The sequence below is a fragment of the Cyanidioschyzon merolae genome, chromosome 16 (assembly GCF_000091205.1).
Source record: "Cyanidioschyzon merolae strain 10D DNA, chromosome 16, complete genome".
Classification (NCBI taxonomy): domain Eukaryota; phylum Rhodophyta; class Bangiophyceae; order Cyanidiales; family Cyanidiaceae; genus Cyanidioschyzon; species Cyanidioschyzon merolae.
The window spans coordinates 219823-243596 of record NC_010142.1 but is presented as its reverse complement, the minus strand read 5'-3'; the positions used below and the strand labels follow the sequence as shown (position 1 = coordinate 243596).

The following is a 23774-nucleotide window of genomic DNA, read 5'->3' as shown; positions in this document are numbered from 1 at the left end:
GGTAGCGGTGCCCAGCGAGTCTCAGAAAGGCTGCCACAACCAGCGTTCTTCGCTCCGACAAACGGGTCGGACAGCAGTTTCCAGTCGTCAGCGCGCTTCCAAAAACTGCACTTGTTCACCTGACCCCCCGAAAACACCTCTCAGTGCCGTATATTGAACGCAGCACGGAGCCTTACGATCTTCACGACCGCTGGTGGTGTCTCTCAGCAGCCTCAAAGCGAAGAACCATTTTGCCGGAGGCGGATCGTACTCGTCCCGGGTGCCGGCAGCGTCGCCTCGACGCAGACCATTGGACTGGCGCAGGTCGCGTTCCGACCCCAGCAACAGTTCCACACGCATGAGCCGCCCATTGTAGATTGACAAGTGTTGTTGGGAACACGAGTACAATGTTCTGCATGGTTCCAGCGTCGTCACAATGGAAGCCGTAGACGCGAAAGAACAGCCTCGAGGGCCAGGGAGCTCCACGCCAGTACCTGCTCACTTATACCGAATCATGGGATATCGTCATCGTTCAACAATCGCGCAGTGAACTTGTTCTCGGTGTACATTTGTGCAGCGCTGCAACCGTTCTAGAGTGCTTGCCTTTACCGTACCGTTCCGGTCCTGTGCCTTCTTCTGGGCTGGAATCCAATGCTTCGTAGACTGGGTGCTGTTTTCATCTCAGCGAAAGTCTTCCGTATTTCAGCATGATGCGAACAAAGAGTACTCAATATTCTCGTGACAAGTTTGCTCCAAACAATGCCGCTGAATGCTTCAGATCCACGAAATATTTCCGGATGTTGATCCAGGCTTTCAAGTCTCCGTGCAGAGCATGCTCGCGGGCATGGTTGCTTGCGGAGGCGTACCAAAGCACGACTTGCACCTTTGATTGCTTCCCTAACCGACGTTAGTTCAACTTGCCTACACAACCCGGCGGATGCGGCTCTGTTTCACTCTCTTCTTCTATGCAGGTTTTTGGTGTACACCCGTGGTCGTGATGCGCCTAAATCGTCGTGAAATCATTGACGGTACTCGTTCAGAGTCGATTCCTGTACTTGGTGCGCGCGCTTGTCGAAGGAGCACCAGTGCAGCTATTGTACGCTGCAGCATGTCCAGCGGCATAGGCTAGCACCAAACGACGCGATTGATCGGTCATTTCCTTTTGCAGCTGACTGGAAAACTCGGCGAATGCCTGTCTCTAGGCTCCGTGCAGCCGAAACCGTTGGCAAATCTCGCGGGTATCTCACGTAATCGCACAAAAGATCTTTCGCGAGAGCAGTTTCGACGCGCTTATTCTCTCAGAAAGAGGTGTAGAGAGAACTCCCTCGCCGCCCGATTCATTGCTCAGAGCGTTGAGGCAAGCGCTGATGAAGTCATTCCGCTTGCTGGTGTGCCTCCTGGCGTCTATCATGCATGAATGCCGATCGTGCTTCAGCCTGACAAAGCCAACCACCTTCATGTGCTTTCGGATCTTTGGCGCTGTCGTCTTGGCACAGAGCTGCCGCAATGGCCACGATACTCTTGAAACCGGGACCCATGCCCGCTGCCTTATCTTTCTCTTCGTCTACATTGAACAAATGAAAGTACGTTTCGCTGCTCGACTCATGCCTGGGTTTCACAGCGTGCAGTGAGACTGATGGTCCGTAGGTTTTTATGGATCCTATGAACCTCTGTCCATATCCTCCCTGCAAACGGTTAATCATGAACGAGCCCCGCCAATGCTCCTCGCAAGGTAGTGCGAATGCTTAATACGCGTTCGCCGAGAGTATGCGTAGCGCACCGAGAAGGCCATGAAGCACACTACGCAAATGTCTAGGGCAATTTCATGCGCTTTCATGAGGTGTATGTGGACTGCGTGGCAGGGGCGCATCAAACGGTCAGCTCGTTCCGATTCGGAGGGCATATCTGCTTTGCTGTGTAGGGATCTGTTCACGAAAACGTAGTAGCGCAACATGAAGAAAGGCAGAAACTAGGTTTCAGCCGTGCTTTGCATACGACGTCTGTCGAACCGAGTCCGGGCTCAACACGATGAGCTTGTCAGAACAGAGGCGATTCTCGCTCTCGGTACGACATGTGCTCCGAACTTGCTTGCAGCTCCAGCTGCTCCGTCACCAGCAGCTTGTCACTTGCTCCGGTCCAGACTTCAGGAACCTATCCCATCCGTTTCTGTTTCTCTGGGCCAGTAAAGTGAGGCAACAAAACAGTACAACGTCCACAGGATGTGCACCATGGAGCGCTCGACGTTGGCCCGCAAATTGTTTTGGATTCTGAGGATCGTTTCATACTCTTTGGCACCTGCTCTAGAGACGTTTCCATTCCCGAGATGGCACGGAGACGCGTCCGAGTATTTTAGGAAGCGTGTGTGCATGTCTCTATCCTTAGGATCAGTCCGCATGGAATCCCCTGCACTGAGCATCCCTTGCGTTGTCACACGAATTCCTGATGGAAAAACTCCAGAGAAATATGGACGCCCGGTTGCCCTGCGTCCGGGACTCGTACGAACAGATACTTGATGGGATGCTTCAAGGCGAATGAAACCAGGCGAGCATTGTTCGAATCCGTTGTTATGTGAACCTCTGTGACGTCCTGCATCTTTCCGCGCCATGGATGCGAACGACTAGTCTATTGATTGGCGAGTGGAAAAAAGACAGTTCTAGAACAGAGAAGACGCACTCGGCTGCATTGCACCAGGACGAACAGACTCACACGAAGAGCAGCTCAGTGCTACTGCCTGATACATGCTCCGGAACCGCACTGGCGTGATGGATAGTGACGTTATCTACGAGACGGGCAGAAAAATGTGAGAAGAAGAAGCCACGGAACGTGGTCCGACGAAGCATGGCCCACTGGACGATCATGTCCGTGTTACGATTCGTAGGCGACCAGGCAAGAGCATCGCCGCCAGGGCTGATATTGTCGTCATGCTCGCATGTCTCTTCTTCCAGGAAGCGGTTTGCCCGCCATAGCGTGCTCATATACAGGTCTACCACAGCTGCTGAATGAAGTCTTGGCGACTGACACGAAATCCGGTCGCTCATGTAGGAAGCGTTCGCGTTTCGGTACCGAACGTGATTGTCCGTGATTGGGTGCGCGAGCGTCTCGAATCGCAGCGCGGGCTTTCCGCTGTCCATCCGTATCTCTTCATCCACGTTTGTATCAAAGGCACGGATAAGTTACTTTCTGTAGCGTCTTTGATAATATTGCGCAAACAATGTACGTAGCATGATGGATTCACCAGGATATATGCATCTTGATAGCGTTTGACTTGTGCTGTTTTGGATGCACGATGTTCAGAATACGTACTGGTGGTGGATTGGTTCATTCAGCTGCTGACCGAATCTCGACTGACTTCGTCCAAGTAAGGCGGTTGTTCCCAAGCTATGAACGCTAGCATAAATTCTCCCAGCAACTTTGCCTCAATCCACACAATAAACCGCTTATGTTGAATACCTGCAAGAAAAACAAACAAACAAAATAAAAACGGGTGTGGCGGTGCAGGCATTCCGATATTCAGTGCTCCCGGGTGTACCGGCTTACGAGCGTTGCTGGCGGCTCGAGGAACAGGTTACGCGAACGGGTTTTCTTACCCGAACATGACGTCGTCAGCACCGTCGGACGCAGAGGCACTCAAGTCCGCTGAAGATACTGAAGAACAGGAAGCGATTCAGCATCTGACAAGTGTCGTGCCAGCAGTCGACTCCAGTACAAACTCGGCCACGTCGAAAGCGGAGCTGAACCAGCGACTCGAGGACGCCGCCCGTAAAGCGCAAGAGACGTTAGAACACGCCTCCTTGGAGTTGCGGAAACGTTTGAGCAAGCTCAGTACGCTTGTTGGCACGCTTTATGAGGAGCAGCATACAACGAGTGAGAGTGTCTCGAGCGAGCAACGCGGTGAGCATAAACCGCCCGACCCCGGTGAGGCCGCTTCTGGCAGCCTGCTGGACTCGTGGCGCTCCTTCTCAAACTTCGTTTCCGCGCATATGAACTTAGACGAATCAGGATATCGCTTCTTGGAACCCGCAAGAGAGTCAAAAAACTCAGTGGTCTCTTCTGATGTTGTCGACGCGGACGCTGCGTTCGCTGCACTCCTCGAGAGCAACGATCCAGCATGTTTCCAGAAGCTCTTTGAGCGATATTTTGCCCAGAAAGAAAGCCGGGAATTAGGAGCTTCGGAGCAACGAGACACAGGCGGTCCAGAGGGCGCGCCTGATGCCGAACATGACACAACCCGAGCCCAACGAGTTGTCGATGCTTTTCGCGTAGCGCTTGTTCAGCGTTATCGTTGTAGTCACAACGATCTCACACCGGAGCGTCGTTACCTTCTACCAGGACGTCTGTTTATCACAAAAACGCATGTGGCTTTCCTCAGTAGTATGGATGCTGCTCGCATGTTTGACGAAACGTCCTACGAGACCGATATTCGTCCGAGCTTCATTCGACACGAGCCGATCCGTCTCCTGCTTGCGCTGCAAGACGTGACAAAAGTACAACGGGGAAAGGGGATGAACCTGCGACTCGTAACCAGTGAGGATCAAAGCTATATTTTTGGGGAATTTCGTTCGACGGTCGAGTTCGAGGCAGCTCTCTGCATGATCGAACAAACCTGGCGTTCTCTGCAACTGCGAGGGCGCGTTCTTCAAACAACATCAGAGGAGCAGCGCAGTTGAATGTTTTTTCGCGACGAGGACACACTTGTGACCTGCGTCGTACCGCTTGCACATAGCGTGCGGAACGGTCCAGGATACCCACCCTAACGGCTAGCGCACGACGTACGCGAGTAGCATGGAGGCTGCTTTCCAGTGCTATCCGGGCTACAAACTTACTCGCTGACGTGGCGATCTCTCGGTAGTACGCTGAAAAGGCGCTCTCGCTCAGCATCTTGATCGAGCAAGGGTGACGCGCATCGTTCTATCCAGAGGCTCATGAGCGAAATTCGCTGCAGAATGCTCTGCTGATGGGAAGACCGTCCGCCAGAAACCCGTGATATCCGCATCCTTCCCGAGGCATTCAGAGTTTGCAATGCTCGGTTCACGATGCTGATATCCTGGGATCCCGGGCGTCGCCGCGGGAGTCATCCGCTGGAACCACCGCATGGTAATGCTCGCCTAGAGAGAAGAATTGCTTGTGGAAGGATACCCGAAGCGCTGTCACGGATTCTGCCCCAGTGTCTGTGGATGCGTCATCGGCCCCCATGACGAGCATCCCATTGGGTAGAATCTCTGGGTCGGCAAAGACGAAAACGCGACACCGCAGGGCGAGCGCGACCGCTTGGAGTTCGGGCTGGCCTCCCCAGAGCGTTCCATCCTCGAGTCGAGCGCAGTACTGCGCGACACGCTCTGCTGGATCGTCACTAGCGTCGAGAAGCGTTCCTTGGGGATCCAACTCACCGACGATGAAGGGGAAAAACTCGGTTCCCCGACGACGAATGAACGAGGCCAGCGTCTTCCGCAACAACCAAACCGCCTCCATTTCATCAGGAATCGTGCTCCAGGTCAAGAGAGCGCTGCGCGTCTCTGTATCCGCCGCAGGGAAGTATGTGTCGAAAAGTCCCGACTGAATGAGAGGGCGAAGTTGCCGAACGAGTGCTCGGAAGAGGCAGTGACCATCGGGTTCCACGTACTCCATTCGTAAAGCATGGGTCCGGAGAATCGACTCAATACGAGCGAGCTCGCGTTTTTGAGCGGTATCCACAGCCTGAGCAGCCTCTAGTTCTTTGCGACGCTCTTCCTCATACTCTCGCTCAGCTTTTGCAAGTTTCTTGAGCTGCTTTCTAGAGAGCTTGCGCTCACTGTAAAAAGCCGGGGCTTCAGCACCCGCGCCCGCTGGTGAGCCTGGCTCCATTACGCGCTCTGAGCCGTGTCCGGAGCCTGCCACCCTGCGACGCTGCCGTTGCCGCTGCGGCGAACGCTGCCCGCCTCGTTTGAGCGCCGCACTGCTTCGCTGTGCAGCGAGAAAGCACCCTCTCTGCAACCCAGGTTGTACACCACAAGTCGATTGGTCCGAAGCACCGCAACCTGCTTCCTATAAGGGTAGAAGGAGGCCTTTACTTGTGCCCTTTCCCCAACAAAAGTCCCGGATGGCCGTGTCCTCTCGCTCGTGGCGACGACAACAGGTATGGCCGGTGTGTGCAGTACGAACGCTCGGACCAAATGAATCCACCACCGCGACGCGAAAGACGAACGATTGTGGTGATCAAGCACCTGACGAACCAAAGAAAAAAGGGCTCCCTTTCCCACGCTACAAAGCACACGTCGTTTGCCACGTTGCGCAGACCAGAAATGTTTCCTCACTGGAACGTTTACGGCCAACGCTCTACGGCAAACGCAGCAGCTTTGAGCACGCGCTTCACGGGGTCTGCAGCTAGTGCCCCACGACCAGCAACTAGAATCACTCGCAATGAGACTGGTATAGATTCTTACGTGTCTGATGGCCTATAGTGTGTGTGCGCTTAGACGAAGCGGGTCCATTCTGAAACCAAACTTGTGCCACAAGAAGGTAGCCGCTCCAGCTCACATGAAAGAGCGCAACGTTCAGCTCAACTCGCACACGAAGCGTGGCAGTGCTCGACACCAGCACCTCGCTACGGAAAAGCTGAGACTTTGGGACCTCGAAGAGCTTGCTCAGCTACGGGGCGCACTTTTGCGCTGGTACGACAGCCAGGCGCTACAGTTACCGTGGCGCCAACGGGGCGGTCGTCCCGATCCCTACCAAGTCTACGTCAGTGAAGTGATGCTTCAGCAGACTCGAGTCAAGACAGTAGAGATGTATTTCATGGAGTGGATGCGACGCTTTCCGACCGTTGAGGCGCTCGCTGCGGCTACCGAGGAAGAGGTGTTGCAGCAGTGGGCCGGCCTCGGATACTACCGCCGTGCTCGGATGCTGCACGCCGGTGCCAAGTGGATCGTAGCACAAAACCGTGGCAAAATACCCGCATCCGTCCGGGATCTGGAACAAGTTCCAGGTATTGGGGTGTACACTGCCAGCGCCATCGCCTCGATAGCGTTCGGGGCAGTGGTTCCCGCAATCGATGGCAACGCAACGAGAGTCGTATCGCGCCTTGCTGGCATGTGCTGCACGAACGTGTGGAAAGGAGATGGAAAGCGCCTCCTAGCAGCGGTAGCTTCGGAGCTCGTGGATGCAAACCGGCCAGGGGACTGGAACCAGGCTGTTTTCGACCTCGGGAGATCTCTGTGCACGGCACAGGTAACAGAAGAGGCATGTGCGGTGTGCCCAGTTCAGAAGTTTTGCAGGGCGGCCGCGCTTCCCATTTCGGTTCGGCAGAGTACGCCCTATGGTGTTGCGGAAATCTCCGAGGGAAAACTGAAATTGCAACGTCATATGCCGCGCGTCAGAGCTCGCCAAGAACTGCTTTTAGCTTTCGTGTTGGTCGCTTCTGTTGCTCCTCATGCCGCGTCAGACAGCACAGAGACATTGTATTACGTCAGACGCCGCGCCTCGCACGGCCTGCTTGGTGGCCTCTGGGAGGTACCGAACATCGTGGTGGAGCGCCTGCCCCATGCTGACCCGCATCCGCTAGCGCAGCAAGGATTCATCGAACCGGAAGAGAAAGATGGCGGGGAGAGCGCGGCCGGATCGGAAGTGTTCAGACAACTTGCTGCAGCGCTCAATTCCCAGAAATCGTTTAAGCTGAGTGTTGTATCCATCACCCCGATACCAAAGATGGTGCGGCACCTCTTCACGCATATTCGGCAGGATATTCAGGTGTTTCGGGTGGAAGTTACAGGTAATCCATGCTTTCTGGATGATGGAGATCAAGGTCGCTGGGTACGGGCGATAGCTCTGGAGGAGCTTGGTCTTTCGACCCAGATGCGGCGAGTACTCCGAGCAGCTGGTATTCCGTTGACGCGAAAGCGTTTCGGCGATGCGTCCACTGCGACGCACTCATAAGCCAGCGTTCAGCTGTGGTGCGGCGCTCAGTGCACGCCTCAAAGCGACCACCGAACCGTGTCCTCCTCGCGCTTCGAGATTTCTATTCGGGCACGACGTGTACGAGCGAACTGTCGAAGGTGCTCAGTGATGCAAGAGCCGCCATTGGCAGCGTGCCAACGACAAGAAGAGACGCATGCACGCCGCGTATGTGCACTTCCTACCGACAAGGCACCTGCATCTGAGTCATGCGAGCAATCTTTTGCAGTTTTGGGTACAACGCGCAGCTCATGCGTACGCTAGGCGGTGCCCTTCGCATGTAGTATTCCACGAGATTCGCTGTATCTGTGCCTTACACCCTTATCGACCTAAACTGGAACATGTCTACTTACTATCGCGTACGCAGTAAATCTGGGTCACTTCCCACTGTGACCAACGTCAGGTTTTTCGAACCTTCTCTGAGACTGCTTCGTTTTCCCCCGCCTGAGTCCGGATAGAAAAACGCGGGCGTCTCCTTTCCCTGTACAACCGTTGTCAGCAGTCGAAAGATATTCACGGCAGCTTCCGGGTCCCGGCTTCGATGCTTCCAGCTGCTATCCATGCAATGGCTGCACCGACGGTAGTTGCGTTGAACGCCTCGCTTGCCGTCTCCACCTTGTTTCTATGCAACTTCGGTGTACCCTCGGCAACGGTGCCACTTGACTGTGAGCAGGTGTTCTCGAGTGTCCGCCACCACACCTATTCAGAGCGCCTCGCTATGCCACGTGAGCAACGCTCGCTTCACCGCTCGCTGTACGCTCTGGACGAGTAGAGAAGGCTCCCGTGGGTGCCTCTTCCGGGTCTGCAGCCCAGTGCAGTGGCCCGTGACCACGGGCTCGTTCGAGGTAGTGCCCTCGCCGAGTACTCGCTCTGGTGCACATGCCGGCGCACGCCGTTCTGCTGGACACTAGAACTTTGGATCGCGGAGTTCCCGATGACGGAGCAAGGACCGCATGGAAAAGCCAGGCTGGTGAGGAGGCCGTCCAGTCTCGATGCGTCTACGCTCCCTTCGCGCTACGCGGTGACGCATCGTGTAATGGAAGCGACCGCTGCGGTGATTCGAGGTCTAGTCCATGACCCTTTTGAATGCAGGGAGAAGAGCGGGGAGCCTCTCGGTGCATGTGCTGTGAACGTTATCAGACTGTTGCCAGGTTCCATATTGTCGACGACCACAAAGGCGGGCGGCTTTGTCATTCGAAAGGCATCGATTATTTGTCGTGACAAGTGCAGTGAAGCGTAGGCATGAGCTTGTGAACAGGTCGCCAAGCGACGATATCGAGTGTATTTCCCCGTCAGCCCAGCGGTGCGAATTGTTGCACCCACGAGTTGCCTCGGAACAGAGCGATCGCCATCTCGAAGAATGCATGATTAGAGCATGTCAGGCGTACACCGGGCGGAGCCGCTGGAAGCTTGTTGGCGTGATTGGATGCAGCGATTGGTTATTGTATGAATCCTCTTTCGAGGGCGTGGCATGTTGTCTTGGTTCCGATGATGTACGGAATTCCGGCTTCGGTGCGTCGGAGCATAGGAGCATCGAAGGAAAGAGTCGTTCTGGAAACACGACTGAGCATCCCAGCACTACGTATGCATCCATAAACCCGTATTGCTGCATTTCGTATCCCAATGCTGTGCTTCTCAAAAAAAAGTCCAGAAAGATCGCTTACGAGAAACGGAGCGGGCCGTTCAGCGTGCCATTTTAATCTGGTATGCGAGCAGTGCCTATATCTGCACTCGAGAGACTGACTTCTCCCGGATGCATTGTACAGGGGATGATCTTGCTACCAAAGCGAGCGATGACACGAATACTCGTTTCCGTTTATTGCCGCCTTCTATGTTCACTCAAGTTCTGTTGCATACCACTGGCGACCTGCTGCCCGAACGCTGTGCACCAACCGATTGGTCTGCGAACCATGTGTCAGTGGCTCCGAAATGATATCCCTCTTTAAAACTATTCTAATCTGCGTATGACTTTGCGGCGTTCCTATTCAGGACGGTATTGCAGCTGGATCGACATCATGTCACCGAGAATCTGGTAACTGCTTGCCCAGCAGTAACCAGCAGTGCTCGTCGGGTGCTGCGCTTGCTCAGGGTTTAGCCGCCAGCAGCGCTGTAGTTGTGGATCCCAGTTGCACTAGAGTGCCTTCACTCAAACCTGCATCCTCGAACCATTGGTTATACTCGGATACACTGAAAACGTCACCTTCGCTAGTGTTAATAAGCATATTAAGGGCGAAGAGAACTGCCCGTGGCGGTCCAGTGCGCTCCTCATTCGGAAACAGGTCAATAATGGCGAGCTTGCCGCCTGAGCGTAGCGCCCGTGCACAACGTTGAATGAGATCCCGAGATGAGGCTGCCCCTTCCGAATGAACGATATTCCCGAGAATAATAAGATGATATCGATCATTCTCCAAGTCTGTATGTTTCAAGTCCCCTTGGATGTACGAAACCTGGGCATCCACCTTATGCCGTTCAACATAGCTCCGTGCCACAGCAAGCGCATCCCCGAAATCAAGGAGATCAAGTCGTACCTCTGAAGACGCTTCCGCGAAAGGGATACTCCAGACGGCACTTCCACAGGCAACATCGAGAACACGACTGTCTGGTGGTATCTGTGATGGTAACAGAAGCCCGGCGAGTTTACGGGCTGGCTCCAAGTTGTAAACGTGTAGACTGCGGATCAGCATAGGGAAAAAGCGCGCTGCGTCGCTCTCGGTTTCGAGGCGAGTGTAGGGCTTGCCTGTACGCACAACTTGGGTGAGCGCGCTCCACGCGCTCCACAGGTGGTTCGTCTCCCACATAGAACCGATGTACTGAGGACTGCTTTTCACAAGCGCTGCCTCGGATCCCGGCACCAGCTGGTAGCGATCATTGTGTTTTTGCAGGAGCTCCAGACTAGTCAAAGCGTCCAGAAGCATGCGCATCCCGCGGGTCGAAGACGCTGCAGCACGGGCTACCTCCTCCGCAGTAGTCTTTCCTTCAGCGATCATCGTAAAGACACCGAGCTCGAATCCAGTCATAACAACACGAGCAGGCGCATATCCTTTGAGCAAGTCGTCGAGCTTTTCGAGAAAAACCATCTGGGGCTCTCTTGAAGACCTTTGGCCTTGAGCAAGCACCCAGTATCCCGAGATTCCACGGCAGCGCAGGTTCCCGTTTGATTCCAGAGCCTACGTTATCTCCTGGCACGCGCCACTGCTCAGAATGGGAGGAGGCTGGAACGATGGGCGGCATTTGCTCTGCTGCGTTGCGACACGCTTCTTGTTTGGGTTAGCAGACCCTTGATAGAGTGTGTTTCACACTTTGCGAACGTATGAGTGGAATGTATGGTGACGAATATGCGGCCACGGTGGTCAACGAGCGAAACGATGCCTAGCCCGTGCAGTGCTATGTAGGCAAGTCCAATTAAAATGGCACGCTGAACGGCCCGCTCCGTTTCTCGTAAGCGATCTTTCTGGACTTTTTTTTTTGAGAAGCACAGCATTGGGATACGAAATGCAGCAATACGGGTTTATGGATGCATACGTAGTGCTGGGATGCTCAGTCGTGTTTCCAGAACGACTCTTTCCTTCGATGCTCCTATGCTCCGACGCACCGAAGCCGGAATTCCGTACTTCATTGGAACCAAGACAACATGCCACGCCCTCGAAAGAGGATTCATACAATAACCAATTGCTGCATCCAATCACGCCAACAAGCTTCCAGCGGCTCCGCCCGGTGTACGCCTGACATGCTCTAATCATCCATTCTTCGAGATGGCGATCGCTCTGTTCCGAGGCAACTCGTGGGTGCAACAATTCGCACCGCTGGGCTGACGGGGAAATACACTCGATATCGTCGCTTGGCGACCTGTTCACAAGCTCATGCCTACGCTTCACTGCACTTGTCACGACAAATAATCGATGCCTTTCGAATGACAAAGCCGCCCGCCTTTGTGGTCGTCGACAATATGGACCCTGGCAACAGTCTGATAACGTTCACAGCACATGCACCGAGAGGCTCCCCGCTCTTCTCTCTGCATTCAAAAGGGTCATGGACTAGACCTCGAATCACCGCAGCGGTCGCTTCCATTACACGATGCGTCACCGCGTAGCGCGAAGGGAGCGTAGACGCATCGAGACTGGACGGCCTCCTCACCAGCCTGGCTTTTCCATGCGGTCCTTGCTCCGTCATCGGGAACTCCGCGATCCAAAGTTCTAGTGTCCAGCAGAACGGCGTGCGCCGGCATGTGCACCAGAGCGAGTACTCGGCGAGGGCACTACCTCGAACGAGCCCATGGTCACGGGCCACTGCACTGGGCTGCAGACACGGAAGAGGCACCCACGGGAGCCTTCTGTACTCGTCCAGAGCGTACAGCGAGCGGTGAAGCGAGCGTTGCTCACGTGGCATGGCGAGGCGCTCTGAATGGGTGTGGTGGCGGACACTCGAGAACACCTGCTCACAGTCAAGTGGCACCGTTGCCGAGGGTACACCGAAGTTGCATAGAAACAAGGTGGAGACGGCAAGCGAGGCGTTCAACGCAACTACCGTCGGTGCAACCATTGCATGGATAGCAGCTGGAAGCATCGAAGCCGGGACCCGGAAGCTGCCGTGAATATCTTTCGACTGCTAACAACGGTTGTACAGGGAAAGGAGACGCCCGCGTTTTTCTATCCGGACTCAGGCGGGGGGAAAACGAAGCAGTCTCAGAGAAGGTTCGAAAAACCTGGCGTTGGTCACAGTGGGAAGTGACCAAAGCTCCAGCGTGTGCGTCCGAGTTACCAAAGTGAATCTGCTCCGGTTCAGTCTTACGCGAGTATGACCTGGGTCTAGGTTTGCATACGAACCTGCAGCGCTTTTCTGAAAACGCCCAGAATAGCTTTGGTCATCCATGATGACGGATAAATAACAGAGAATGGTTCTGCCCTCAGCGTACAGCCTCCCGGTGACTTCCCAAGGTTGGCCAAGTTTTGCAGCCTCAGGCCCGAATTGTTCGAGCTCCGGCGATCCCGGATATAAGGCGCTAAACGCTTCGCCCTCACAAGTGCAGAGTTCGGGTCACTCCTCATCAAGAAGTTCGCCTGGAAGCTGTACTTTATCGCCTGCTGGAATGTGACTATTGATCAAACGGATCTGCAGACCGTTAAATTCCTAGGTTACAGATATGATACGGTGGAGACACCTAGGCGTTCAGCATGTGGAAGTGCATGAACTGTTTCCCGTTGCGTTTGCGAGCTGCGCTTCCGTCTGAGATGAAGTGCTCGAATTCGAGCGCCTAGATTGAAAACTGCAGGCATTGAACGTTGCACATTTGTCCTGCGACGACTATCTTGGATACGTGAATGACTAGAAGAAGACAAGGTCTACGCATCGCCCGAGTGCACTTGCGAAAAGCTTCAATTCTACAGCGCGCTCTTCCCTATAGGTGTACCGTATCACAAGCGACATCGAAACGCACGTCATGAGCACGCTCACTGCAAATTATATGCAGGGGATGAAGTCGACGAGCGTTCTCTTCCAGTCTATCCAGCGATGCGCGCGCTAGCGTCGCAACACAGCGCTTGGGTACCTGCCTACGTCCCTGAACCAGTTCCGCAACCTCCACTCCGTCACTACAACGGAAACTGATGAAAATTGATATGAAGCCCGCACATCAATAATCGGTTTCTGTTTGACAGAACATATGCTGTGAACTGTTTCACTGCCGGTGCCTGTCATCTGGTCTCCTCGGATGGACGCACTTTGGAACGTTCGATACAGCTCAGTGGTGCTATCCATGTACTGACGCTGGCTTCAAAGTCCGGCTGTTGTTGTTCATCGTGATACGCATGAAGCTGACGCTGCTTCATCATGCTCCAGATTTCCGCATATTCGGAATCGTAATCCACAGTCAGACTACAGCGGGATAGAGGAGTCAACTCCTCTTGTAGTACCGTATAGAGCGTAACTTGAAAGCAGCTTCCACATCCCAGGTCGCTCCAGAGCCGGGCGCGGCCGCATAGGTCAGCCATACGAACGCTGGGTGCGATCAACAGTATTTTGTCGAAGGGCTCGAAGGTGCAAAGCGAACCCACTGTTTCAGAGGGCAGTTGGTCATTCTGCTGGAACTCCTCGACGTGGCGAATCACCAATTGCCGATCTCCAGCCAGCCGAGCGTCTAATCTGTGACACGTATCGCGTTCTTGCCCAGTAACTGGGCGGGCTGAAGACGCTATCCAAGCTTTGAGTAACGCCGCACTTGCTTTTGTTTCAGTGACGATGAGAATCTTGCGCTTTGCTGCGGATTCGGTTCCGGTATCGGATCGCACAATGTCCGACAGCGCTGTGCGAATGATGGTCACCAGTGGATGCGGCTGCGGAGCAGGTGTATCTCTGACGCGATCGAAGAACTGCAGCGTCGCATTTTCGATGATTTGCACAGACGCTGCGCTGTCGCCGTAGAAACGACTATACTCACGGTGAGCTTGGTTCAAAAATGCTAGAGCAACATCCGCGCCTTCGAAGCAAGCCATCGATACGGCTTGGCGGAGCGTGTGTAACGCGATCAGCCGATGAGCCTCGCTCCGCAGTGCTCGCCCTGAACGTTTTCGAGCACGGCGACTACTTGTCTGGTGCCGTAGCGATCGACGAATTATATCCTCTACCTCGCGTATCATGTGGCTGTAGTCTGCGGCGGTGTGCTGTAGAAATTGGCAGCCACACGGAAGGGCAGTTACCGCATCCGTCGCGGGTACATCTCGCTGAACTTCCACTGCCGTCTCGTTTAGCAGCAGACGTAGCAGACGCTCACCGCAACAGACGAGCGTGAAAATGGCGTCCGCTGGCGTGATCCGATAGGCGGCAGCCAGTGCACATTGCCGTTGGCGAAGAGATTCTTCCTGTACGAGAGCGTTTTCGGGATTGGTGACGAGAAGCTGGGCTTCGACACGCGCCACTCCTGCATTAGGATTGGATGTGGACGTGACAGCTACATCGGCACCGTTGACGGACTGTCCTATCGATGGAGCGTCCACGACGCTGAGTAACTGACGGTAGGCACTCCGCTGACGACGTGGATGGCCACTGCTTGTTTCAGGTATTTGTATCGCTTGTCCAGAGTCTGGCAAGAGCGGCAGCAAGAGCACTGTCGATGTGAGCGGCACCGGTGCCAGCCACTGCTTGAGCCAGGTTGCCTGAAGGGCAGGCTCGATGCGATCATCCATAGGGTTACCTGCATACGGTTGCTCGACGCTACCCCCGACCAAGACGATGATCAGACCAAAATGCACTCTGCGGTATGACGGCGAAAGCATTGGCTGAGAGGTCACCAGCGCAACGTTCACAATAGCGTTCGGACTGAATCCAAGCGCCGATGCTGCCGCCATCCGGTCGCCGAGCGCAGCACGCAAGTATGCGAGAAGCTCTACAGCATACCTGGTCACGAAACTGATATTCAGATTGGTTGCGGGATTGTCGTCCAGCAGGATGAGCACTCGCGACCGATGCTCTGCGACATGGCGGAAACAGAGGTGAGCGATGAGCGCATGCGGTGTTACGTTTGGATGCAAGAACACAGCGACCAGTGACGGCTTTCGAAGGGTCGCTTGCCAGAGCGATTGCGCCAGCGCACCCGCTACTTTCGAGCGGAGCGTACTCGCTGCGCCATATTGCATTTCGGGACTGATTGAGCGTTGACGGAAGCTCGTCGAATGCACGGAACGCTGGACATCTTTCGGTGCTTGTGAGGGACCGCCCTGCTGTGTCGCGTCTTTCGCGAAGGGATCATTTCGAACTTGCGCACGCATGAACGCTCCCAGAAGCAACGGAGTAGGCACGGGCGCAGGGTTCAATGGAATTTCGCCGCTTGGGCCGGAAAGCGCCCCAGGTTTTGGTAACGATAACGTTTGTTCCGTCTCCGGTGTTTCATTCGCGATACCGAGTGGAAACCGATCCGCAGCTGTTGCAACATCCCGGCAGTGCTGGTCGGGCGAGGGCTTGCGAGCAGGCTGCAAGCTGTTTTCATGGAACGCGTATGGAACGCTTTCGACGGCTCCCAGCGCGCCTGATGCTGGCGTGAGGCGAACGAGATCCTGCGCAGGGCTCGCTGCAGCGGCTGGAACGCGCTCCACATGTTCATCACCGTACTGGATGATTCCTCCGTCGTGCCCGGTGCGAGGATCGCGAATGCCTATGTCTCCGAAAATGGCTGGGGATCGAGCTCGGATCGTGACTGAATGCTGCAACGGCTCTGGTGACGAATGAATGTCAGCGATTGAAGCGTTCCGTGGACGTAGCGGATGTGCGGATCCCGGTGCCGCATCGGTCTCTTCGGAGTCGCGGGGTATCCGCGGTATCGTCACTGGTGTCGAGACTTGGCACTGACCTACCGGCGACGATGTGAGGGCTCTTTCCATGGCAGGCGCATTTGGATCGTTGTCGGCGACCGGCATGCTCCTTGGTACGCGTGCCGGAGAGCAGCTCACGCGAGTCGTCTCGGTACCGCGGGAGCCCGGCTGCATGCTTGTCTGTACGAGTGCACCTCGAGCCTGGAATTGGCATTGTCGGAGGCTTGCATTTTGACGAGCATCCTCGATAGAGCACCACGGAGACACACACATCAGTGACTGATCTCGGTTCTGGTCCGGAATATCCAAGCCAGCCGACCTGTCTCCAACCGGGGATACATCCGTATTCGTTCGTATCGTTGAAACAGCAGTTGTATCCAGCAGATCCGATCGGTTCGCGGACGACTCCACAACGTTCAGCGACAGTGAAACGCGCTCTCTTACTTGATGGGACGCGCTGTCGCCATCGACTCCTGCATCCGTGTCGAACGCGAAGAGGCGCTTGCGCCCTGCCGCCACCGATTGGATCAAGCGCCGCATCCGCTTCTGCATTCGCGATGTCCACCCCGCACTTTTGCTTGGAGAATCGAGAACTTGAGCACAAGCGGTACGCGAGGAGGGGCAAGGCGTTTGCAGCGCCAACTGCGCAGTCGACTGCAATACCGCAGGCGTTGGCGTCTCATCGACATTCTGCTGAGCGCGCGCTTCCCTGTCACTCATTGTACGGATTGCAGTCGGTACTCTAGCAACACAAGTGCACAACACGAACGAAGAATACGACCTAGAATTGACACTCCGAATTCCCGCCATGAACAGGACACGTATGTGCGTGCAACGATCAATGCGTGTCATGCAGCGCTCGCATGCATGCACCGACGTATGCATGCGATCGCCTTGCGAATAGCAAGCGTCGCTTCTGCAGCAACGACACCTGCCATCTTCATCGGCGAATACAAGTTTCTCCATTGGCGGTCCTGATCGCAGGAGCAGTGCACCGACAGCACTGTAATCCGAGATTGTCCACCAACGGCCATACGCTAGTAAACTGCAGTACTCACGTATCCATGCTCTTCTGGTTAGATGTACCAACTATAACCAAACTGCGATCGTTTTGCGCGAATACAGGGCGCGGTCATTCTTGTTTGAAAGAACGTTGACACACACGCACAGCGGCCGGGCCTTTCTGATTGCGCGCTTGATATCAGCGAACGGTGAAGCAGCCATCGTTCCACGCTCCTATGTCCAAGTTCCAGTACCCATCCTTTGCAGCTCGGAGGCACTGGTTATTCGTCACATTCCATCGTGCGTCGAGAGCCTGCCACAGGCATCCGCAACGGTGCCTAAATCGCCAATGCGGATCCACCACAGAGGCAGAGCGCCCTTGGTATCCCGCGGAGAGCGTCGGCGCGATTCCCCGCTGGCGCATCGCGTCTCCGACGCAACCCTTCCGCCTAGAAGGTGCAGTGTGCGCGTGCGCTGCAGCGACTTCGCATCGCCACCAGATTGATCTGGAAGGCCGCAGCGATCAGAGCTCGCCTGGACGTCCCGGCGAGAATTCCATGCGCATCTGAGCGTTTTGCCCTCATGTTGTGCAAGGCACTGGGAACGCGTTCATGTTCGTCGGACTATCGCGAGGTTTCGTTTCAAGGACTAGCATCAGCGGCATTGGCAACAGTACCGTGCGAGGTACGCACGGTGTCTGCAGGAGCGCCAGCTGGCGCTCTAGGAAGACCGCTTGGGGCGCGCGTGTGCGACCAGCCAGCGCCGCTGGCGTCTACGCGCAGGTGCCGCAACAGCCGCAGGGTAACCGCTTCGATCCAGCCCTGATCGTCGTACGCTACCTCGACCCAGTATTTGGTTTTGGTCCAGAGACAGTTTTCATCATCGCTGAAGACCCGAGTACGCTGTATGAGCTGGGCCAGCCACCTGACAGGTTTTCGCAGTGGAACGCTTCGCGAAAGATTTACCGTGCCCGGCGCATTGTCAGCTCAGCGCTGGCCCTGCTTCTGGGTTTGGTCTGGTGGCCACTATCCATCATAGCCGCAGCTGCGTACAGTACGTTCACTGTGGTTGCGACTGTTATTTTCGTAGTAGCGGCGCTCGTGTTCGGATTTGTGTTCTGGGCGCTCGGTGAAGCTGAAAATCGAATCGAGCGGCTGATGAGGTCTTGAATACATCGGCACTTACCCGATCACTGCTGCACTGTGTCCAGCTACGGCCTTCTTGGGGCTGCAGTGACGGCTGTGCCTTCCAGGGAACACGCAAAACGCTTACACAGTCCCGGATGATCCCATAAGCGAGATAGGGCAAAAGCCAGATGGCTGATGGGTGTTTCTTGTTCTCAGAAGAAGCGAAAGTTCCGCATGGAACATGCCTTCTGATCGACATGCAAGGCGCGTTTCGGTCTCTATAGGCAGTGCGCTCGGTGACCGTGGTCACTACCCCTGAATAGCCACGCAATGGCGGGCACTTCTGTAAGGTCATTTTGATAACCGGTTGCCGCCACATGTCCTGCTCTACCGAGCATGTCTCTTCGAATCTCGTTTTTACCTTGTACGTGCGAAGTTTCGTTGCGACGTATCTGGTGCTCATAGGCGCCATCGTGGTCCAATTTTCCGTACTACCTATATAGTCCAGTTTTTACAATGATGTCGGGCAGCTTCTTCACAAACAAAACGACATAAATGTGCACCATAGGGATCCATATCTTCGATCACGGCAACGCGTCGCCTTTCATTGTACTTTCCTGAAGGACCGCGAGTTTACGGTCTTCTTTCGAGCCGAACTCCACAACTGGAAAACCCCTGCGATGAGCATGCCACTAATGCCAAGTCGGTCGCTGTATGTCGCAGAGGCCAGCTCGGCCGCAACGTCGCTCGAGACCAAGCGTTGCACCAGCCATGAAGGACACTAGCTCACCGCATGCCGCTCATAAGCTGGCAACCATCGTCGCGCTACACAGCGCTAGCGCTGTAGCAATAAACATTCCCGCTGATCACCTGTTTGAACTAGCGTCTAGGCTGTGTGCTGCGACCACAAGGATCACTCACCAGCGTTTTCCCAGTTGGTTTCTACCTGCTCGCTTGTTGAACGCTGCCCTGTAGGCGTCTTCATCGGATCGCCTTGGTCGCCCGCAGAGCCAGATAAAGGACTCACTGCCGCTGGTCGCACGGGTGCCGGCGGAGTCGCCAGGTTGCAGCATGCGTGAGCGAGGATCCCATACGCGCTTTGTAGTCTTTTCCAGACGTTCATATAACGCTCCATTTGTGCTCCAAACCGTGTCGTTGGTGTATGTCGCGGTGGCTGGAACCGTCGGGGCTGAGCTGAATCTCAAAAAGTGCAAATATCGATCTTAAGCGCGAAGCTCTTCGCTATTCCTGAACCCGATCTATCCCTGATAGGACAAAACCTACATGTGCGCCGTTCAGCGCTGGGAAGCGGCAGGCACCGAAGCTAGCCAGCGTCCTCGCAGAGGCCATGAGCCAGGGGAAGAGGTATCGCGCACGCTTTGACCCCGGCGAAACGTGCCATGTTTGGTCTAGAACGGATACCAAGCGTCATTGCCGCAGTATAGCCCGAATTCCAGGTCATCGCGCCACTCGGATGCCAAGACAGGCACCGACGTTCCTTGATGACGAATGCGTAGTAGGTAGCACAGCAGAAGCGCCCTCGACGCTTTTGCTCAGCTCGCATAGCTCGCGTGTTGTACCGTAAGCCTCGACACAACGGAGTTGAGACGAAGGATCCCCCCAGACTGCACGCTTTTGTTTCCGTGTTGGTGCCCGCCGGGGCTGCCACGGCATTGCCGGTGTAATCTCAGCACCGAAGATTGCACACGAGCCCGGTTCATGAGCAGTGCACTCCCGAGAGCGACTTCGGTGCTGTTGCAATCGTTTGTCTGTGGAAACGAGTCCATCGCTTTCGCACGATGGAGAGACGCATCCCGTTCGATAAAACAGCTCCGTCGTAGCCCATGATGCCCGCTGCAAATCCTATCCGCTATCCAGCATCAGCATAGCGAAGCCGATGCTCAAACCAGTGAGAAGCATTTATCGTGATGTCCGTCTTCGGGTACAAAGCGCTCCCCATGCCGTTGTTGATCAACGTCGTTGTCCGGACGAAAGTGCGGTCGCCATCGTTTCGCCCCCGAGTACGCAGATATGCACCGTTATTGGGGGTCATCCGGCGGAGCGTGCGTTACCCACCCAACAACATCCAGTACTGCGGAGGACATGGTGTCCGGAATCGCGGATCCGCCGGATATTCTAGTCCGATGCATCCGTCTCGTGCAGGCGAAACAAAAGCTGCAGAGGGCATGGAGCATCCAAAACACCACAAAAAACTCCAGCAGAGGCATCCATTGTCGATGCACTACGTGTCCCCGCTATTCCCAGGCTTTGACGGGGCGCTGAGGTCTCGAATCGATAGCTGCGGATCCAGAGGCGCAGCCTGCTCCGTCTGGACGGGTGCATGCCTCTCGGTTGCAGCGGACGGTCCCTGGCCGCGTTTCCGAAACGCGAACACGAGATACAGGTACGCTGCATCCCACTCTTCAGGCGAAATCGTGCCCGACTCGGGATCAAGAACCTGCATTCGTTGAAAAAGGTCGCGGAATCGAGCTGGTGCGTCCGCCTGAAGTGCAAAGGCGTTCACAAACGCATGAAAGTTCATTCGGAGCAACAGCTCCAGGTCATATTCCGCGGCGATTCGCTCAAAGGTTGGAAAATGCACCAGGTATTCTGGACAGTCTTCGACATTTTCGTCCAAAGTGAAATGATACCGGATACCGAACGGCCGGCTCGGCGGGAAACGCTTCGCCGCACTGGTTGCAGTTTCCAGAGTCGGCGCTGGATCGTGCTCCAAGTTCCCTAGATCCGCCGACGTTCCATCTGCGTCGATACTCTGACTCGAATTTTCAAACGAGATCCGGTAAATACTGTTTCCGAAAGACAAGCCACTTGCTGCGCGCAGCTTGCTCACCAACACATTAGCGTCCGGCGTCGTTCCAATGAAAAACCCACCCGGTTTCAGTCGACAGGTAACGTTGTGCAGCATCTGCCGAACTCGCTGTTCACTTTCGAAAGCGTAGTGCACCGCAAACTGACAGCTAACGAGGTCGAACGCAGGCCACTCGAGGTCCAGATTTGCTTCGAGATCAACGCCGAACACATCGCCGCACAAGAAGTGTGCAGGAAACGAGCGCTGCTTCGGACCCAAGTCGTTGTAGCGCTGTACAGCGTGCTCTAGAGACACGCGAGCATGATCTACACCAACCCAGTGTGAAACCTGAGCTCGAGCGAACTTGAGCAGGTCGCCGCCTTTTCCACAAGCGAGGTCAAGCACGACGCAACCGGGTCTCGAGTGCAGTCCAATCAGAACCGCCTTGATCCAGTTGTTCAGATTTCGCAGGCGTATGATTCGAGAAGACTTTCGTCCTTCTTTTCCCTCATCTTTTCTACGGTTATAGTGCTCGGCAACGAGTGCCTGGTCCATCTACAGAACCGCATGCAACGGAGAGCGGGTCGAGGCGCTCCGCCTGTGTATCGCTGGCTTGCGAGTCTTCACCTGCGGCACGTAACGGCCCTGGGCTGAGTGGCAGGGAACTGGCGAACGATCGCGAGACATGGACGCTCTGTTGATCCTGGTTACAAAAAATTTACCTGTTTAGTGGGAATACCAGGGGAAGGATCTTTAATCGTTTCGAGATGTTCACTTGGACCAAGGGGGCCTTGGACTGGTTCCAGTCCTGGGCAACGTCGCCTACCACAGACCGCAACGCAGAGCGAGGCGCTGCGCTGCATCCTGGAGGTTTCCCGGAACACTTTGATGGAGAGGATGGCGGCCTTCTTCGGACGCTAGTCATTCGGGACCGAGAAATTATCCTCTGGTCACCACCGATTGCAACTGGCGGGTATGCGACGATCCATGCGGCCTCGGAGCGTTGTGACGACAAGAACAGCCGCTATACGGCTCCGTATGTCGTCAAAGCGACCCACTTTGGGACCTCGGCAGACATTCGGCGCCTTGCGGAGAACGAACGCGCCATCTACGAGTACCTAGAGTCGTGCCGATGCCACGATCGACCGCAGCTTCCAAATGGCGTGGTAAGGTTTTACGGTAGTTGTGTGCTGGAAGGCACCGAAAGCTCGGTGTTTCTTCTGCTGGAACGAGTTCGAGGCGGCTCGCTCGCGGAGCTATTCGAGAGAGAGGCCCTAGCTCGCCAGCCGCTACCAGAATCCCGGTTGCTTCGGATTGCGCTAGACCTCCTGGGTGCACTCCGCTACCTGCATGCTTTACAACCCGCAGCGATCATCCATCGCGATGTGAAGCTCGAGAACATTCTGTACGACCCGCAGGCGCAGCGCTGGTTGCTCTGCGACCTCGCGAGCGCTCAGCTTTTTGTTCCGGAAGGCGATCATCGAACAAGTCCAGGAGAGAGCGCGCTGGCATCGCATCCCGTTGCGACGGCGAATGTCCCGCATGACCCGAATTCGTCGACCATAGCCATGACGACTAGATGGTACAGGGCCCCGGAGATGATCGACGCTTTTGCATCAGCGAGCCTCGTGCATAGCATGCCAGAGAAGCAGGATATTTGGGCTTGCGGGTGTGTGCTTTTCAGCTTGGCGTATGGCTTTCATCCTTTCGCCAATGATGGCGAACTGCAGATCATCTCTGGTGCTCCCTGGCATCTAATTGATAGCAAACGGCGGGCTCAGTACTCTGATCGTGTCGAGCAGCTTCTACGAGGTCTTTTGAAACTGGACGTGCAGCGACGTTGGTCTGCAAACGAAGCGATTGCTTTTCTTCTCCAAGAGAGCGAGCAAGACGAACACCCATTCAGCTCACGAGACGCACAGCTGAATGTCCACGATGCTTCGCTCAATAGCGATGCGCTGCAAGCTCATGGAAGCGCCTGTTCAGCACCGATGGATGATGAACTGTGCTGGGCGACCTTCCCCGAGGTAGACACCAGCCGGCATTTTGAATTCAGTGGCAAGACGTGCTCCGGCAGGCAACGTGAGGTCCACGGCGGATCAGCTTCCGTCAAGCGTTCATTTGCAGGTGCGCCGCATTCCCTGAATTCAATAGCCAGCGAATATCCCGGATCCCAGAGAGTGAATGCGGATTACACACAGCTGGCCGTAGCGGAATCCATGGCTCGCAAAGGCACGAGCCACGCCGCTTTGAATCCGTCGGAACGCTCGGACATAACTTCAGAACCTGTCTCTGGGATCGCTACAAGACAGCACGTTTACGGGATCGCGGGAAAGGAACCGCCGCAGACCGCCACCATCGCCAGCACCACAACAACAAAGCATTCCAATCAGTCCAATGGTACGTCAGAACGAGACCTCATCGACTGGCACTGATCAGCGAAGACTCGGAGCAAAGCCTTATCGTGTGTTGCATGAAACGAGTCCCCGGATGCCGCCAACGTGCATCCTTGACGCCTGTCACAACGCGTCGCAGTGGCATCGGCAATGGCGGCAGGCCGCGGGCCACTGTCCCAGGAATCGCTGCGTCCGGCACTGCGATGCCGGTTGACGCGACTCGATGCGATCTGAT

General features: G+C 55.4%; 8 protein-coding genes and 1 non-coding gene across 9 annotated transcripts, besides 3 other annotated features; 5 read left to right on the top strand and 4 right to left on the bottom strand.

Moving 5' to 3' along the window:
- Nucleotides 1-2264: 2264 nt before the first annotated feature.
- Nucleotides 2265-3878: a sequence feature (possible transcribed region).
- CYME_CMP100C (hypothetical protein) lies at nucleotides 3573-4646 on the top strand (the record flags this gene model as incomplete). Its single annotated transcript, XM_005537727.1, has 1 exon — nucleotides 3573-4646. One exon carries the CDS (start codon nucleotides 3573-3575, stop codon nucleotides 4644-4646), a length of 1074 nt encoding a protein of 357 aa, XP_005537784.1.
- Nucleotides 4647-5007: 361 nt separating this feature from the next.
- On the bottom strand, nucleotides 5008-5820 carry CYME_CMP099C (hypothetical protein, conserved; the record flags this gene model as incomplete). Its single annotated transcript, XM_005537726.1, has 1 exon — nucleotides 5008-5820. The coding sequence occupies one exon, from the start codon at nucleotides 5818-5820 to the stop codon at nucleotides 5008-5010; it is 813 nt and encodes a 270-aa protein (XP_005537783.1).
- A 585-nt stretch (nucleotides 5821-6405) lies between these two features.
- CYME_CMP098C (similar to A/G-specific adenine glycosylase) lies at nucleotides 6406-7887 on the top strand (the record flags this gene model as incomplete). Its single annotated transcript, XM_005537725.1, has 1 exon — nucleotides 6406-7887. One exon carries the CDS (start codon nucleotides 6406-6408, stop codon nucleotides 7885-7887), a length of 1482 nt encoding a protein of 493 aa, XP_005537782.1.
- Nucleotides 7355-8731: a sequence feature (possible transcribed region).
- Nucleotides 8732-9989: 1258 nt separating this feature from the next.
- On the bottom strand, nucleotides 9990-10982 carry CYME_CMP096C (similar to C-methyltransferase; the record flags this gene model as incomplete). The annotated part of the gene is made up of 1 exon (XM_005537724.1): nucleotides 9990-10982. The coding sequence occupies one exon, from the start codon at nucleotides 10980-10982 to the stop codon at nucleotides 9990-9992; it is 993 nt and encodes a 330-aa protein (XP_005537781.1).
- Nucleotides 10983-11397: 415 nt separating this feature from the next.
- Nucleotides 11398-12853: a sequence feature (possible transcribed region).
- A 742-nt stretch (nucleotides 12854-13595) lies between these two features.
- On the bottom strand, nucleotides 13596-17171 carry CYME_CMP094C (hypothetical protein; the record flags this gene model as incomplete). The annotated part of the gene is made up of 1 exon (XM_005537723.1): nucleotides 13596-17171. The coding sequence occupies one exon, from the start codon at nucleotides 17169-17171 to the stop codon at nucleotides 13596-13598; it is 3576 nt and encodes a 1191-aa protein (XP_005537780.1).
- On the top strand, nucleotides 15544-17256 carry CYME_CMP093T. Its single transcript, XR_002461522.1, has one exon. It is a non-coding gene; the product is annotated as a hypothetical transcript (transcript).
- A 562-nt stretch (nucleotides 17257-17818) lies between these two features.
- Nucleotides 17819-18376, top strand: CYME_CMP092C (hypothetical protein; the record flags this gene model as incomplete). Its single annotated transcript, XM_005537722.1, has 1 exon — nucleotides 17819-18376. One exon carries the CDS (start codon nucleotides 17819-17821, stop codon nucleotides 18374-18376), a length of 558 nt encoding a protein of 185 aa, XP_005537779.1.
- A 2200-nt stretch (nucleotides 18377-20576) lies between these two features.
- Nucleotides 20577-21698, bottom strand: CYME_CMP091C (mRNA (guanine-7-)methyltransferase; the record flags this gene model as incomplete). The annotated part of the gene is made up of 1 exon (XM_005537721.1): nucleotides 20577-21698. The coding sequence occupies one exon, from the start codon at nucleotides 21696-21698 to the stop codon at nucleotides 20577-20579; it is 1122 nt and encodes a 373-aa protein (XP_005537778.1).
- A 212-nt stretch (nucleotides 21699-21910) lies between these two features.
- CYME_CMP090C (cyclin G associated kinase) lies at nucleotides 21911-23578 on the top strand (the record flags this gene model as incomplete). Its single annotated transcript, XM_005537720.1, has 1 exon — nucleotides 21911-23578. One exon carries the CDS (start codon nucleotides 21911-21913, stop codon nucleotides 23576-23578), a length of 1668 nt encoding a protein of 555 aa, XP_005537777.1.
- Between the last annotated feature and the right edge of the window lie 196 nt (nucleotides 23579-23774).